This window comes from Crocuta crocuta, unplaced genomic scaffold (assembly GCF_008692635.1).
Source record: "Crocuta crocuta isolate KB4526 unplaced genomic scaffold, BGI_CrCroc_1.0 scaffold3, whole genome shotgun sequence".
In the NCBI taxonomy this organism is placed as follows: domain Eukaryota; kingdom Metazoa; phylum Chordata; class Mammalia; order Carnivora; family Hyaenidae; genus Crocuta; species Crocuta crocuta.
The window spans coordinates 12,327,147-12,340,653 of NW_027529934.1; the positions used below are offsets into that span (position 1 = coordinate 12,327,147).

General features: G+C 35.3%; 1 protein-coding gene across 1 annotated transcript in view; it reads right to left on the reverse strand.

Annotated features, from left to right (window-relative positions):
• Positions 1-9,622, reverse strand: part of CFHR2 (complement factor H related 2) — a 25,891-nt gene extending 16,269 nt beyond the window's left edge. Inside the window, exons 1-3 of the mRNA XM_077763288.1 lie at positions 9,565-9,622; positions 6,426-6,620; positions 4,757-4,933 (exon numbers count right to left, since the gene is read on the reverse strand). Of these exons, the coding sequence (XP_077619414.1) occupies positions 4,757-4,933; positions 6,426-6,620; positions 9,565-9,622 (430 nt within the window). The remainder of the gene's footprint in view (positions 1-4,756; positions 4,934-6,425; positions 6,621-9,564) is intronic.
• Positions 9,623-13,507: the final 3,885 nt, after the last annotated feature.

Here is a 13,507-nt window from a genome sequence, read left to right on the forward strand (position 1 = left end):
ATGTAGAATATGTGTGATATTCCTCGGATGCTTCTGGCTACCCAAGAACAACAAAAAAAGAGGGCTTAAGTGCTTGCCATGTGATGTGGGAAACTAAGGCAAATGAAAAATTAAATTCCCTTACTACCTACAGCCCATTGACAAGTCCTGGAAACAAGCACAGTGACCTTCCTCTAGGAGCTCAGCTGCCTTGATGATGACACTTTGCTGGGGGCAAAATGGAATCTTGGCTTAACATTATCCTGACACTCCCCCCACCCAGGAACATATAAGTCTACTTTAACATATAAAAATTCCTTTGGAAACCTCCTTTATCTCAACTTCCCTAAGGTATATGGTGGCTATCATATTCCACGCTTATGGCCCCCTGATATACATCTGAAGGGTCTCGTGACTGAGGTTTTACTAAAAGGTAATAAATAGCATTTTCCTAACAACACCCAGCCCCTCAAGGTCCTGGAAACCTTGCTTCCAAAATACCTTAGAGACTTACTCTATCCCTAACCCCCTCCCAACCTGATAGTATGTAATCAGTTACCCATCACAACCCCAGTGCAGCTCTTTCTGCCCAAGGGTCCTGTCCCTGTGTTTTCATAAAATCACCTTTTTGCACCAAAGATGTCTTCAAGAATTCTTTCTTGGCCGTCAGCTCCAAACCCCAACATCATGCCAAAATCTCATCCATCACTGACAACAGACCTTGTCAGAGTAATCAAACTGTGCCATCTTTTAAAAGTATCATGATAAACCATGCTTTGATTTGCTTCTTTTAACGTATTGCTATATTATGTTAAATTATTAGGGATTATATACAAAATATACTATATATCAAAGAAGCAGCACAATACGTAATATCAAGACTCATGTGATTCTGAGGAAATAAATAACTCATTGGTGAAATTTTAATCATACCATTCAAAACTGAAGGAGAAATGAAGACATGTAACAAAAGCTAAGGGGATTTGTTATAAGTAAAGGTCACTTTAGGTAACTATAAGTAATAAAGGTAAATGTAAAAGCCATTTTTAGGGGTGCCTGGGTGGCTCAGTCGGTTAAGCGTCCGTCTTCAGCTCAGGTCATGATCTCATGGTTCATGGGTTTGAGCCCTACATCAGGCTCTGTGCTGACAGCCAGCTCAGAGCCTGGAGCCTGTTTCAGATTCTGTATCTCCCTCTCTCTCTGACCCTCCCCTGCTCACGCTATCTCTCTCTCTCTCTCTCTCTTTTCTCTCTCTCTCAGAAATAAAACATTGAAAAAATAAATTTAAAAAAAAATTTTTTTTTTTCTTTTTAAAAAATTTTTAAAGCCATTTTTATTATATTTGTGTTTTTAAATTCTTTTCCTTGGGGCATCTGACTGGCTCAGTGGCTGAGTGTCCAACTCTTGATTTTTGGCTCAGGTCATGATCTCACAGTTGTGGGATCAAGCAGCCCCACATCAGGCCCTGTGCTGAGCATAGAGCCTGCTTATGATTCTCTCCTTCCCACTCTCTCAGTCCCTCCCCCACTTGCATGCACACACACATTCTCACTCTCTTTCTCAAAAAAATTAAAATAAAAATGTTAATTATTTTTCTTTTATGATTTAAAAGACAAATACATGAAACAATAATTATAAATGTAAATCAATGGAAATACAATGGACAAAGACATACTGTGTGATAATAACATATAAAGGAAAAGGAATGAAGATATATAGAAGCAGATTTTTAGATATTACTGAAGGTTGGCTGGTACTAACTGAAACTAGGTAGTCATAAATTTAAGATGTAATTTGTCATTCCCAAAGAAACCACTCAAATAATCCCTAAAAAATAGAAAGAAAAGTAAATGAAAAGGGAATAAGACTGGTTCAGTATTAAAAACTCCATTAAACATTTTTTGAAAAAGCGTTAAAGATAAAAAAGATAGGCGACATACCAAAATTAAACACCAAATGGCAATGGTCAGAACTTTGTTATCAGTAACTACTTTAAGGGGATTAAACTCTCCAATTAAAAAGCAGACTTTGGGAGAAAGGATTTTAAAAATGGGAATCACATATATGCGGTCTACAAGAAATGCTTTATTTCCCCCCCTTTATTGAGATGTGTTAAAAAATTAACACATATATCACCTTACATAATTACTTGGGTGGAGTGTGTGTGTGTGTGTGTGTGTGTGTGTGTGTGTGTGTGTGTGTGGTGAAAATATTTATGATCTGTTCTTTAGCAACTTCCAATATTGTTTATAGTACAGTGTTGCTAACTAGGGTCACCATCCTGTACATTAGATCCTCAGAATTAATTCATCTCATAACTGATGATTTGTACACTTTGATCAACATCTCCCTATTTTCCTCAACCCCCAGTCCCTGGCAATCACCATTCTACTTTCTGTCCCTATGAGTTTGGCTTTTTTAGATTCTACATACACACAAGATCATAGAGTATTTGTGTTTCCTATTTAACTTAGTTCGCAAAGCACAATGCCTTCAAGGTCCATTCATATTGTTGCAAATGGCAGGATTTCCTTCTTTTCTGGGGATGAATAATGCTCCATTATATATTACATTTTCTTTATTCATTCATCCATGAGTGGAAACTTACATGACTTCTACCTCTTGAAAATTGTGAATACTGTTGGTATGAACATGCGGGTGGCAGATATCTCTTCAAAATCATAATTTCACTTCCTTTATATACTCAGTAGTGGAATTACTGGATCATATGGTATTTTTACTTTTAGTTTTTTGTGGGATCTCCATACTTGTTTCCATAGCAGCTATACGAATTTACATTCCCACCAACAGTACACAAGTTTCCCTTTTCTCCACATTCTCAACAACATTTGCTATCTCTTGTGTTTTTGATAAATACCATTCCATCAAGAATGAGGTGATACTTCATTGTGATTTTTATTTGCAGATTTTTTTGTGCATGAACAAATTGTCAGACCCAACTTGTATATTGTTTATTTCCAAATATATAGAATATATATATGGAATATATATATATAGAATGTATATGGAAATATATATAGAATATATATGGAAATATATATATATATCCCCTGGAATTTCTTAAGATTCTTTTTAATTTTTTTTGTTTTCCATTTTTTAAAAGTATAGTTGACATACTATAATATTCAGCCTGTATTAGACAGTCCAATTCTCTCTTTCTACTTTGCAAATAACATAAACTAAAATGCCAGAAAAATATTTATTTTCTCCATTTTATTGTACCCCAGAGCATGCTACATCTAGATTCTCCTTACTGGCCCTCCTCCCTTCTCTTCTGGATCACCCCAGATTCATTTTCAAAATCACAATCATAATGATCTTGTTTTAAACTCATTTTGTGTCACTTGCCTGCTTAAAATCTCCCAGAGGTTTCCAATTGCACACAGACTAAAATCTGCAATGTAATTTATGGCCTATAACTTCTAAATTAATTAATTCAACACTTCGCCTCATTATGGGCCAGTTACATTGTCTTCCTTGTTTAGCTTCAAGGAGTCCAAACCTTTTGATGCCTTAAGGCTATTAATCTCTCCAGATGCCAACCTTTTCCTGAAGGTTGGAAAAGATTCAAAAACTATCTTATGTGAAATATGACCTTCCTCAAGTCACTATTAATATTATATTTTATAATGTGCATGATTTTTAATCTTTAACTTTCTATTTTTTTTAAATTATTGTTATCTTCACTGTTGGTTTTCCACATGACATAATATTCTATGAGTAAAGAGATACTGACTCTTGGAGAGCATTGATTTCCAACAGTTTTAGTAGTGCTTGGCATATAAAAGTTCACAATAAATATTGATCAGGTGAATTAATAATGAATGGGGAAATATAGAGGACTAGAATAGATACTGTTCCCTTAGAGACTTTGACTATGTTTTAGGAATCTTATTAGGGGTGCCTGGGTGGCTCAGTTAGTTAAGCATCCAACTTCAGCTCAGGTCAGGATCTCACGGTTTGTAGGTTCGAGCCCCGCATCGGGCTCTGTGCTGACAGCTGGCTCAGAGCCTGGATCCTGCTTCAGATTCTGTGTCTCCCTCTCTCTCTGACCCTCCCCTGCTCATGCTGTCTCTCTCTCTCTCTTTCTCAGAAATAAATAAAACATTTTTTAAAAAGGAATCTTATTATTCCTGAGACCGTCATTCAAGTATGAAGACCTCCAACTCAACTTCAGCTCCAGTATATTCCTATTTTTGACATCCTTTTTTATGAAGGAGTTTTCTATGTTATAAATTATATTCTGGGAATCTAAATTTCAGAAGTGCAAAGTTCTAACAATGTGGAAATTATCAATACATCTGTGCTACTCTTTAAATGATGTAAATTTAGCATTTGCCAAAACAGATAAATGCCAAGTAGCTATGTTTTTCCTAGCAATAAGATATTGCAAATGTGGTATTTTAACTATCACGCTTTGTAAAATCTAGTGTATTCTCATGTTGTGTCAACTGATTTTGCATAATTTCATTATAAACATTAAATCTGTGTCACTAAAACATGCAGTATCTTTCAAAAATTTTCATTATGCTCTTGATCAGTGTTTTCTAATATTGCCTACATCGAATTCATGTAAATGGACAAAATGATTTTCTAGTGATTATCCAGAGACTTTCATATCTATGCAGACACAAATGAAACCCTAAAACTATAAAGGTAAAAATAGCAACAACCCAAGACTGCATATGTTTCATGATGTTATTTCTTCGTAAAATAAAAAAGAATACAGGATCCCAAAGGACAGTATTTTACTCACCTATCGACCTGCATTTAGGAGGAGTGGACCAGCCACTCTCTGTACATATGATGTTGCTCTGATTATTTAGAAGGTGGTAGCCCGCACCGCAGACAATTTTCACACTGTCACCTTCCTGATGTGTTCGTCCTGAAGATGCAGAATGACCATTTTCCACCCAAGGGAAAAAGCACTGTCCTAAAAACCCAAAAGATGACTAGTATAAATCTTGCAGTGAAGGAGTATTTGGCAAGCTTCAAAAGAGAAATCAGGCACAAAAATTCGTTTCTTAAAAATGAGTTCATGAGGGGCACCTGGATGGCTCAGTCGGTTGGGCAACTGGCTTCAGCTCAGGTCATGATCTCATGGTTCGTGGGTTCGAGCCCTGCATTGGACTCTGTGCTGACAACTAGCTCAGAGCCTGGAGCCTTTTTCAGATTCTGTGTCTCCCTCTCTCTCTGGCCCTCCCTGCTCACACTGTCTCTCTCAGAAATAAATAAAACATTAAAAAAAATTTTTTTAAATGAGTTCATGCAAGTTAAAAAGAAAAGAATAATATGTAATGTCATCAATCATCATGTGTATACATAAAATATTCTACACTTGTAAAATTCCGTTAGATATCAGAAAAGTTAGTTTTTGTTTCTCATTTGATGGTCTAAATTGCTTTCTGAAGGAGATGACTTTTTATCTCTTTTGCCTCTTTTGCTTTTCTCTTTCATGACTCTGTCTTCTTTACTTCTCTGCTTTTCTCTGTACTCATATAGAGAGTAAGGCAGATATAATTTTAAAAAACAAAGATGTGTGAGGCGCCTGAGTGGCTCAGCTGGTTGAGCATCCAACTTCATTCAGCTCAGGTCATGATCTCACAGTTGGTGAATTCAAGTCCCACGTGGGACTTTGCGCTGTCCACTCAGAGCCTGCTTCAGATTCTGTGTCTCCCTCTATCTATGTTCCTTCCCCACTTGCATTCTGTCTCTGTCTCTCTCTCAAAAATAAATAAATATTAAATTTTTTTTTAAAAAACCCAAAGATGTGATTAAATGAAAAACACAAAATTGAAGATAATAGTAAACAAAATGCTTCTTGGATATTGGAAGAAACAGCACATTTTGAATCAGATATTACACATAAAAATAAACTCTCTTGAGAAAACCTACTACATTCATACAATTACCAATGAGTATGTTTAAATTAAATACTAGCAGTTGACAGTATTGACCACCAGTATTTAAAATGAAAATATTTAGGGGTTCCTGGGTGGCTCAGTTGGTTAAGCCTCCAACTTCGGCTGGGGTCATGATCTCACAGTCTGTGGGTTCGAGCCCCTCATCAGGCTCTGTGCTAATAGCTCAGAGCCTGGAACCTGCTTCAGATTCTGTATCTCCCTCTCTCTCTGCCCCTCTCCTACTTGCTCTCTGTCTCTCAAAATAAAAATAAAAGACGTTAAAATAAATAAATAAAATGAAAAGATTTAGATATTCCACAAAAGTTTATATCTTTTTTTTTTTCTGATTTGATTTCCACAAACAGCTTCTTATAAAAGGAGGAAACACTATTTTGCCTTTGCTGGTTCTTCTAGCCCCTGACTTTATGACTGTCTAAACTCTGTGACCCCTCCCCAGCCCCTTCTCCACTCACTGAACACACTGAATAATTCATCCAGACAATGGTCAGGGTATTTACTCACTGATACACTTTGGCGTTGGTGACCATCCTTCCTCTGTGCAGGTTATTTTAGTCCAGAGTGATTGTGAAGGAGATGCAAAGCTGTGATCACACGAGTAGTAGAAATACTTTCCCAGAGCAACTGGGAAGGTTTGTTTATATCTGTCTTCATCATATATGTTTCCATGTTTTATTTCTGGAAAATCACAAGTTGTTCCTTACGAAAAAAAATAGTATCATACATGAGTAACTCTATTTTAATAATCAATTGAGGAATTTATGATTCCATTTAAATTAATTGTTCCACTTGTATTTGTGATTCAAGAGCTGAGACAATCTATAACTAAGAGTACAAAAATATGTGAGGCATTTGTGTTGTTTGAGTTCTTCAGAAGTATTTCTGGGATTAAGATCACACAGAAAAAGGTAAACACCGAGGAAGAGAATAAAAGTGGGTCTATCCAGCAAGTTTCCCAGGTCTAAGAACTTTGCTCCTGGTGGGACGCTCATACTATCTGTAGTTCTCCATTCACTTCCGGTGTCTCTTCTTCCAATATCTTCCGCAGATCTACCCTCAGAAATCGTAGCCATTTCCATCCCTCTTCTCCTACTTTAGACAACACATTACATAGGATATACTAACATACACGCATATGAAACTATAATTATAAACTGGGTGTCTTAAATAACAGAAATTTATTTTCTTGTAATTCCAGAAGCTAGAAGTCCGAGATCAGGTATTAGCAAGGGATGGTTTCTTCTGTGGCATCTCTCCCTGGTTTGTAGATGGCCTCTTTTCCCTGTATCTTCACATCTTCTTCCCTTTATATGTCTGGGTCCTAATTTCCAGTTTTATTAGGTGAGGGCCCACCCGAATAACCCTGACTTAATTTCCTCTTTAAAGACCCTGTCTCTCTTAGGTCCTGGGAGTGGGGATTTCAGCATCGGAATTTTGCAGAAACACAATTCAACCCATGCCACTAAACACACAAAGAGGTATTCTATCGGGACTCCTGGGTGGCTCAGTCCGTTAAACATGAGCTCAGGTCATGATCTCACGGTTCGTGGGTTCGAGCCGGTGTCGGGCTCTGTACTGACAGCTCAGAACCTGGACCCTGCTTCAGATTCTGTGTCTCCCTCTCTCTCTGACCCTTCCCTGCTCATGCTGTCTCTCTCTCTCTCTCTCTCAGAAATAAATAAAACATAAAGAAAAATAAAAATAAAAAAAGATGCATTCTATCTACAAAACAGTGTACTTGCACAAAGCGGGTTCGCGTCTCCTTTGAGAAACATTGGTACAACCCAAACTTATAGGGCATTCTTCTTAAAAGCTACTTCCAGAAAAGAGTTCAGTGAATGAGGATAGTTTTAACTGGAAGGGACACTTTGTTGTATTGTTCTTTTTGCTGTTGCTAGGAAAGGAAATTGCCTGAATATAGTCTTAAATAGCATAGAAAATAAATTACTAAAATACCTTCTAGTAAATTCAGGAGTAAAGCATAGTGATTTATGTCCTATTCATAAATACTGTAATGAATTGCCCTAAAGCACATTAGAGATTTCATTTACAATCATCTGGAAATGAGAAGCTTTGATTTTAAAAGAAACTTTAAAAAGATATCATAATGATGAATTTGTAAAGATGTTAAGGAAGGAGACAAATGTAGTTATATAAATAAAAATCTTAAAGATTTTATACACGTAAGAGAAAGCTAGCTATTAGAACTGATACACAAAAAGAAATAGCTCTCTAAATACAAGTTTAAAAATCTACTAATTATGTTTGTTATAAGTTATAATTTTTAATACATAAGGATTGGATGCAGAGATATAAGCTAGAAAATATATTACTCCAAAGGTGTAAACAAATCAATGCTACAGTTAATGCTCTGAAAATTTTTATTTAGCCAATATTTACCAGTGGACTCAGAGATGTAAATTAAAATTTATTGTCTTAATGCTAATTTTGTTGAAATATTAAATTGATCATCATTGCTTATCACAGCTTTATTAACGTATAATTAAAATACAGGAAACTGCATGTATTTGAAATGTCTGATTTAATAAGTTCTTTTGCGTGAGTGACTGGGGATATCAGTTTTCTCCAAATAAAACATCATTTACTTTATTTTACTAAACTACTAGTTTATGACAAATACATATTCTATACTGTAAAGATAGATATTTTTAGGTTTTAAGTAGTTTTAATTAATATGTATATACACATATACTTAAAAACATTAAATATCCACATATTGTGAATAATAACACTGACTTCACTACTTGTTCAAATCCAAAATATTGTAGAATGACTTTACCCCCACCAAAAAGTATCCTTTTGTATTGATAGAAATTGCTATTAAGTGTTGATCATTACTGATTAATTCAGATTTTTAAGTGGTCCTCAATAGTTTAAAAATATGACAGATATTTTACTTTCCCTAAATTTAAGCAGTCTTGACCTATGAATTCATGAAACTATCATCATATACAAGATTATGAAGATATCCATTGTTCCCAAAGGTTTTCTTCCATTAAAAATAAGAAACCTTGGGCTGCTTGTGTGGCTCAGTTGGTTACGCATCTGGGACTCTTGATTTCAGTTCAGGTCATAATCTCACAGTTCATGAATTCAAGCCCTGCACAGGGCTCTGCACTGACAATGTGAAGCCTGCTTGGGATTCTCTATCTCCCTTTCTCTCTGCCCCTCCCCTGCTTGTGGCCTCTCTCTCTTTCTCAATATAAACAAAAAATAAGTAAATAAATAATAAAAATAAATAAAAATAAGAAACTTCCATAAATTTTGAAGTCAGAATCTCACTCTTGTGACATATTGCCTAAAGTTGTGTGAGCATACTCACAATATCTCCATAATCAGCATTGAGAGTCCTTTTTTCTGTGAAACTTAAGAAACAGAAAAAAGTATTTATTTTCCCCTTAGATAAACATGAGGTAATTTTCCTTAAAAAGTTATCCCATTATGGTATCACAATACTGACCTTTTTATTAGTAAATTCATTAAAAAATACAGACACATGTATGGAAACCAATTTGACAATAAACTATTTGTAAAAAAAAAAAATACAGACACATGAAACTAGATATGATATGCAGTTACATTTAAGAGGGAAATTCAGTATTCAGATCTTGTTGCAACTTACCTTGTCCAAGAGCACAGGAAACCCACAAAGTGAGAATGATACTGATTAGTAACAGCATGTTAATTATTTCCAATGATATATCAATACAAATATTCCAGTTGTGCTGTTTGTGGTTTCAAATCCGTTTTATTAGCAGTTATCAAGTGTGATGTATTTAAGTGCACTACCATGAAGCCTGTTCATTGAGGTTACTTAGTAAATATCAAAGTTCAACAGAGTTTGCAAAATCCCTCAATTCCTGTTAGTGGTTTCACAATGATTTCTTGAATTCATTCCCTGATATGTACTTGTACACCTTTCTTTAGGGACAGTAATAGGTTAGCTCCAAAAGTGATAAAACACACTAAACTTTAAACTCCTATTGAAAATCAGTAAGGCTCTTTCTCAACCAGATGAAACATATGCAAATAACTGAATCTCTGTCATTGTATTTTTCTCTTACTCTTTACTTATGTTCATTACTTCATCACTCAGTGGTCTATGAAAACCAGTGTATATATTTGGACCTTATTCCATTATCTGTATATTCTTTTTTTTTTTTTTCCTTTATTTTTTTTTTAATAGTTTATTGTCAAATTAGTTTCCACATAACACTCAGTGCTCATCCCCACAAGTGTCCTCCTCCATGCCCATCCCCCCCTCCCCCCACATCCATCAGTCCTCAGTTTTTGTCAGCATTCAAGAGTCTCTCATGGTTTGCTTCTCTCCCTTTCCCCCACCATTTCCGCCCTTCTTCTCCCCCTTGTTCCTCCGTCAAGTTCCTCCTAATCCTCCTATACGTGCAAACATATGATATTTGTCCTTCTCTGCCTGACTTATTTCGCTCAGCATAACACCCTCAAGGTCCATCCAGAGAAGGAAACAGCGGTCCATTATCTGTATATTCTTATGCTTAAGAAAACACTGCTTGATTCTTAAACTCACAGATTACACTACAGAGTGCAAGAGTTTCAGCATATTCTTGGTATTTAAATATCCTTTAACTAACATGTTTTAGGGCACGTTTTATTTTAGGGGTACAATATATTCAGAGGCATGCAGTGATTTCCCTCTTGTTTTAGGAATATAACTTAAATGCCCACACAGCTGTCCTTTCACTGATTTATTAACTGCATTTGTTCAAATTTTTTTCAGACATACAGGCATATTTACATATTTGTAGCTAATTATATTTGTCATCTTCTAAGGTACAATTACTTAATATAAGAGCATTGTTTTCAAGCAGATAATTAATATGGAAAACATATTATTACTATAAAGGAGGAGAAAATAAATCAGTCATCACTGTGACTTTTAATGCATTGAAATTTGTTTATTTTCTTACTATAACTACATAGTTTTAAAATAGTAAAAAATTCAGTAATATATACAACTAATACTTCCAGAAGAGCAAAATAGCTTATATTAAAGTGAACCTAGGGGCACCTGGGTGGCTCAGTTGGTTAATCGTCCCACTTTTGGTTTTGGCTCAGGTCATGATCTTGCGGTTTGTGAGTTCAAGCCCCACATCAGGCTCCATGCTGACAATGTGAAGCCTGCTTGGGATTCTGTCTCCCTCTCTCTCTCTTCCCCTCCTCTACTCTCTCTGTCTCTCACTCTTTCAAAAATAAATAAATAAATAAATAAATAAAATAATATTTAAAAATAACAAACTGAACCTCCTACAAATAACAAGTATAAACAACACAAATTACAAAAATGAACTGCTTGAGTTTCTGCAAGCAGAAAGTGAAAAGTGTCCAATATTTGAAAGAATAGAATGAAACTGTGAGATCCATCTTTGTCTATTTTATGAATTAAGAAACACCTACATCCATATGGTGTGTGGATGATAGAACTCAGGCAGAAAGCAGGAGTCTCTTGCACAATTTAGGGATCTGAGTATGGGCCTGGCAGACCTTCTGCCAGGTGAGAAAGGCCTGGAGCCTCATCAGTGAAACCCCCTACTAATCTCCATATGTCCTCTTAAATTATTTCCTAATCAATATAAGCCTGCATGGGGCAGAACTCCCAGACCAGTGGGAAGAAACTGCTGCAAGGCTGAAAACTTTGAAAAATTCAGGTAGTAATGAGTGTGGAAGAGAACAGGTTTGGAGTTCCAGGCCAGCATAGCTTATTAAAGTCTTCACATTCTGCTTGAACCAGACAGATACATCTCAGGAGTAAATACTCTGTCCCAGGAGTTGACTGAGGACTATATCCTTGTATTAAGGCAACACTGAAATAGATCAATTAAAAAAAAAAAAACTGAAAACCAAGAACTCACAGGATTACAGTTTTCCATCAGGAACATAACTTCTGTTTTGTATTCTTTTATTAGACAGTCAGCCAGATATGATGGCCATAAAAGGAGACGGAGGATAGCTTTAGGAAGAAACAAAGTTTATTATACTCACAAGTCCAAGAAGGCAGTCAGAAGATAGGGATGAGGGGAAGGTTTGGGGGCCAGATAGAAAAGGTATGGCTCTGAATTGGTTAGATCAAAGACAGGCTCCTGTCGGGGTTCTTTGGTATCTCTAAGATTTAGTAGTCTCTCCTCAGTCAGAAGGTTTTGTAAGATATCAAACCATCATAACATATAGAAAATAAAGAAAATTTACAATGGAACTTCTACTAGAAGAAAAATCTGTATTATTCAGAGGTAAATACCAGAATCTATAAATCTCTACAGTGTTTGTAGGTGATGTTCCTTGTAGACTAAAAACGTACTGGACATGCAAAGAAGCAGAAAATATGCAGAATAGTCAGAGGAGGAAATGAACTACCAAAAGAAACACACCTAAAGGCAAAGAGTATGTGAGAATAAATAAGATAAACATAACTTTTCAATGACTATCAAATAGAAGTTAAGGAACTTACAGGGAAAGTTATATATAATGGGTTAAGAAATGTTGACTTTCAGAATAGAGGCAGACAGTTTCTAAGAAAGTACCAAATGTGAATCCTAGAATTAAAAATATAATATTCATAAAAACTAGAAAAATAACAGAATGAGAAATGTGAAAGAAGAAATAAACGGACTTTAAAGTAAGCTAATAAAAATTATCTGAAATAAATATGTTAACAATTAAAATGAGAATAAAAAAATTAAAGACTCAGTGATCCGTGGGGCAGTATCATGTGATCAAACAGGAAGACAGAAAGTTCAGGGCAGACCAATTTGAAAAATTATGGACAGCAATCTTCCAAATGTTATTAAAGACATGAAGCCATGGAACCAAGAAGCTCAGCTCACATCAAGAATGACAAATACACAGAAAACCATAACTTAAAAAATACCAAAACTGTTAAAAATAAACATGAAAAAGAAAAATTTGAAAGCACCTAGAAAAAAAAACGGAGAAAGAACATACATAGACAATGACAATCCACAGACAGAGCTAATATTGTCAACAGACCACTCGTCAAAAACTAGGGGCTAGAAAACTATAGAATTACGTCTTTAAAGTATTAAACACACAAAAAATCAAGTGTTAAACATACCCCACACATGTGCATGTGCGCACACACATGTACACATTGTCAAATAAGAACACAATACCCATCAGAAACATTCTTCAAAAACAAAAGTGAAATAAACACCTTTTCAGATTATTTCAGAGAATTTGTTGCAAATTATCCATGCTACAAGTAATATGAAAAGAAATTATTCCAGAGAAATAAAACTGATGTTAGTTGGACATGGGGACCCCAGAAAAGAGTGAAGACCCTGAAAACGATATGCCAGGAATGCCACTTGGTTTGGTGCAGTATGAAGTAACAAGATATCACCTTAAGATATTTTTACCTTAATTATTTATACCCTTGTCTTCATATTTTTGTTGACACTTCAAATGTTTATAGTCAACTGATTTTAACTCTTTGAATGTTTCCAAAACCCTATCTACCATTTGAAAAATGATCATTAGATTTGAAGATCATTACCAAAAAGGCCTTCATAGTT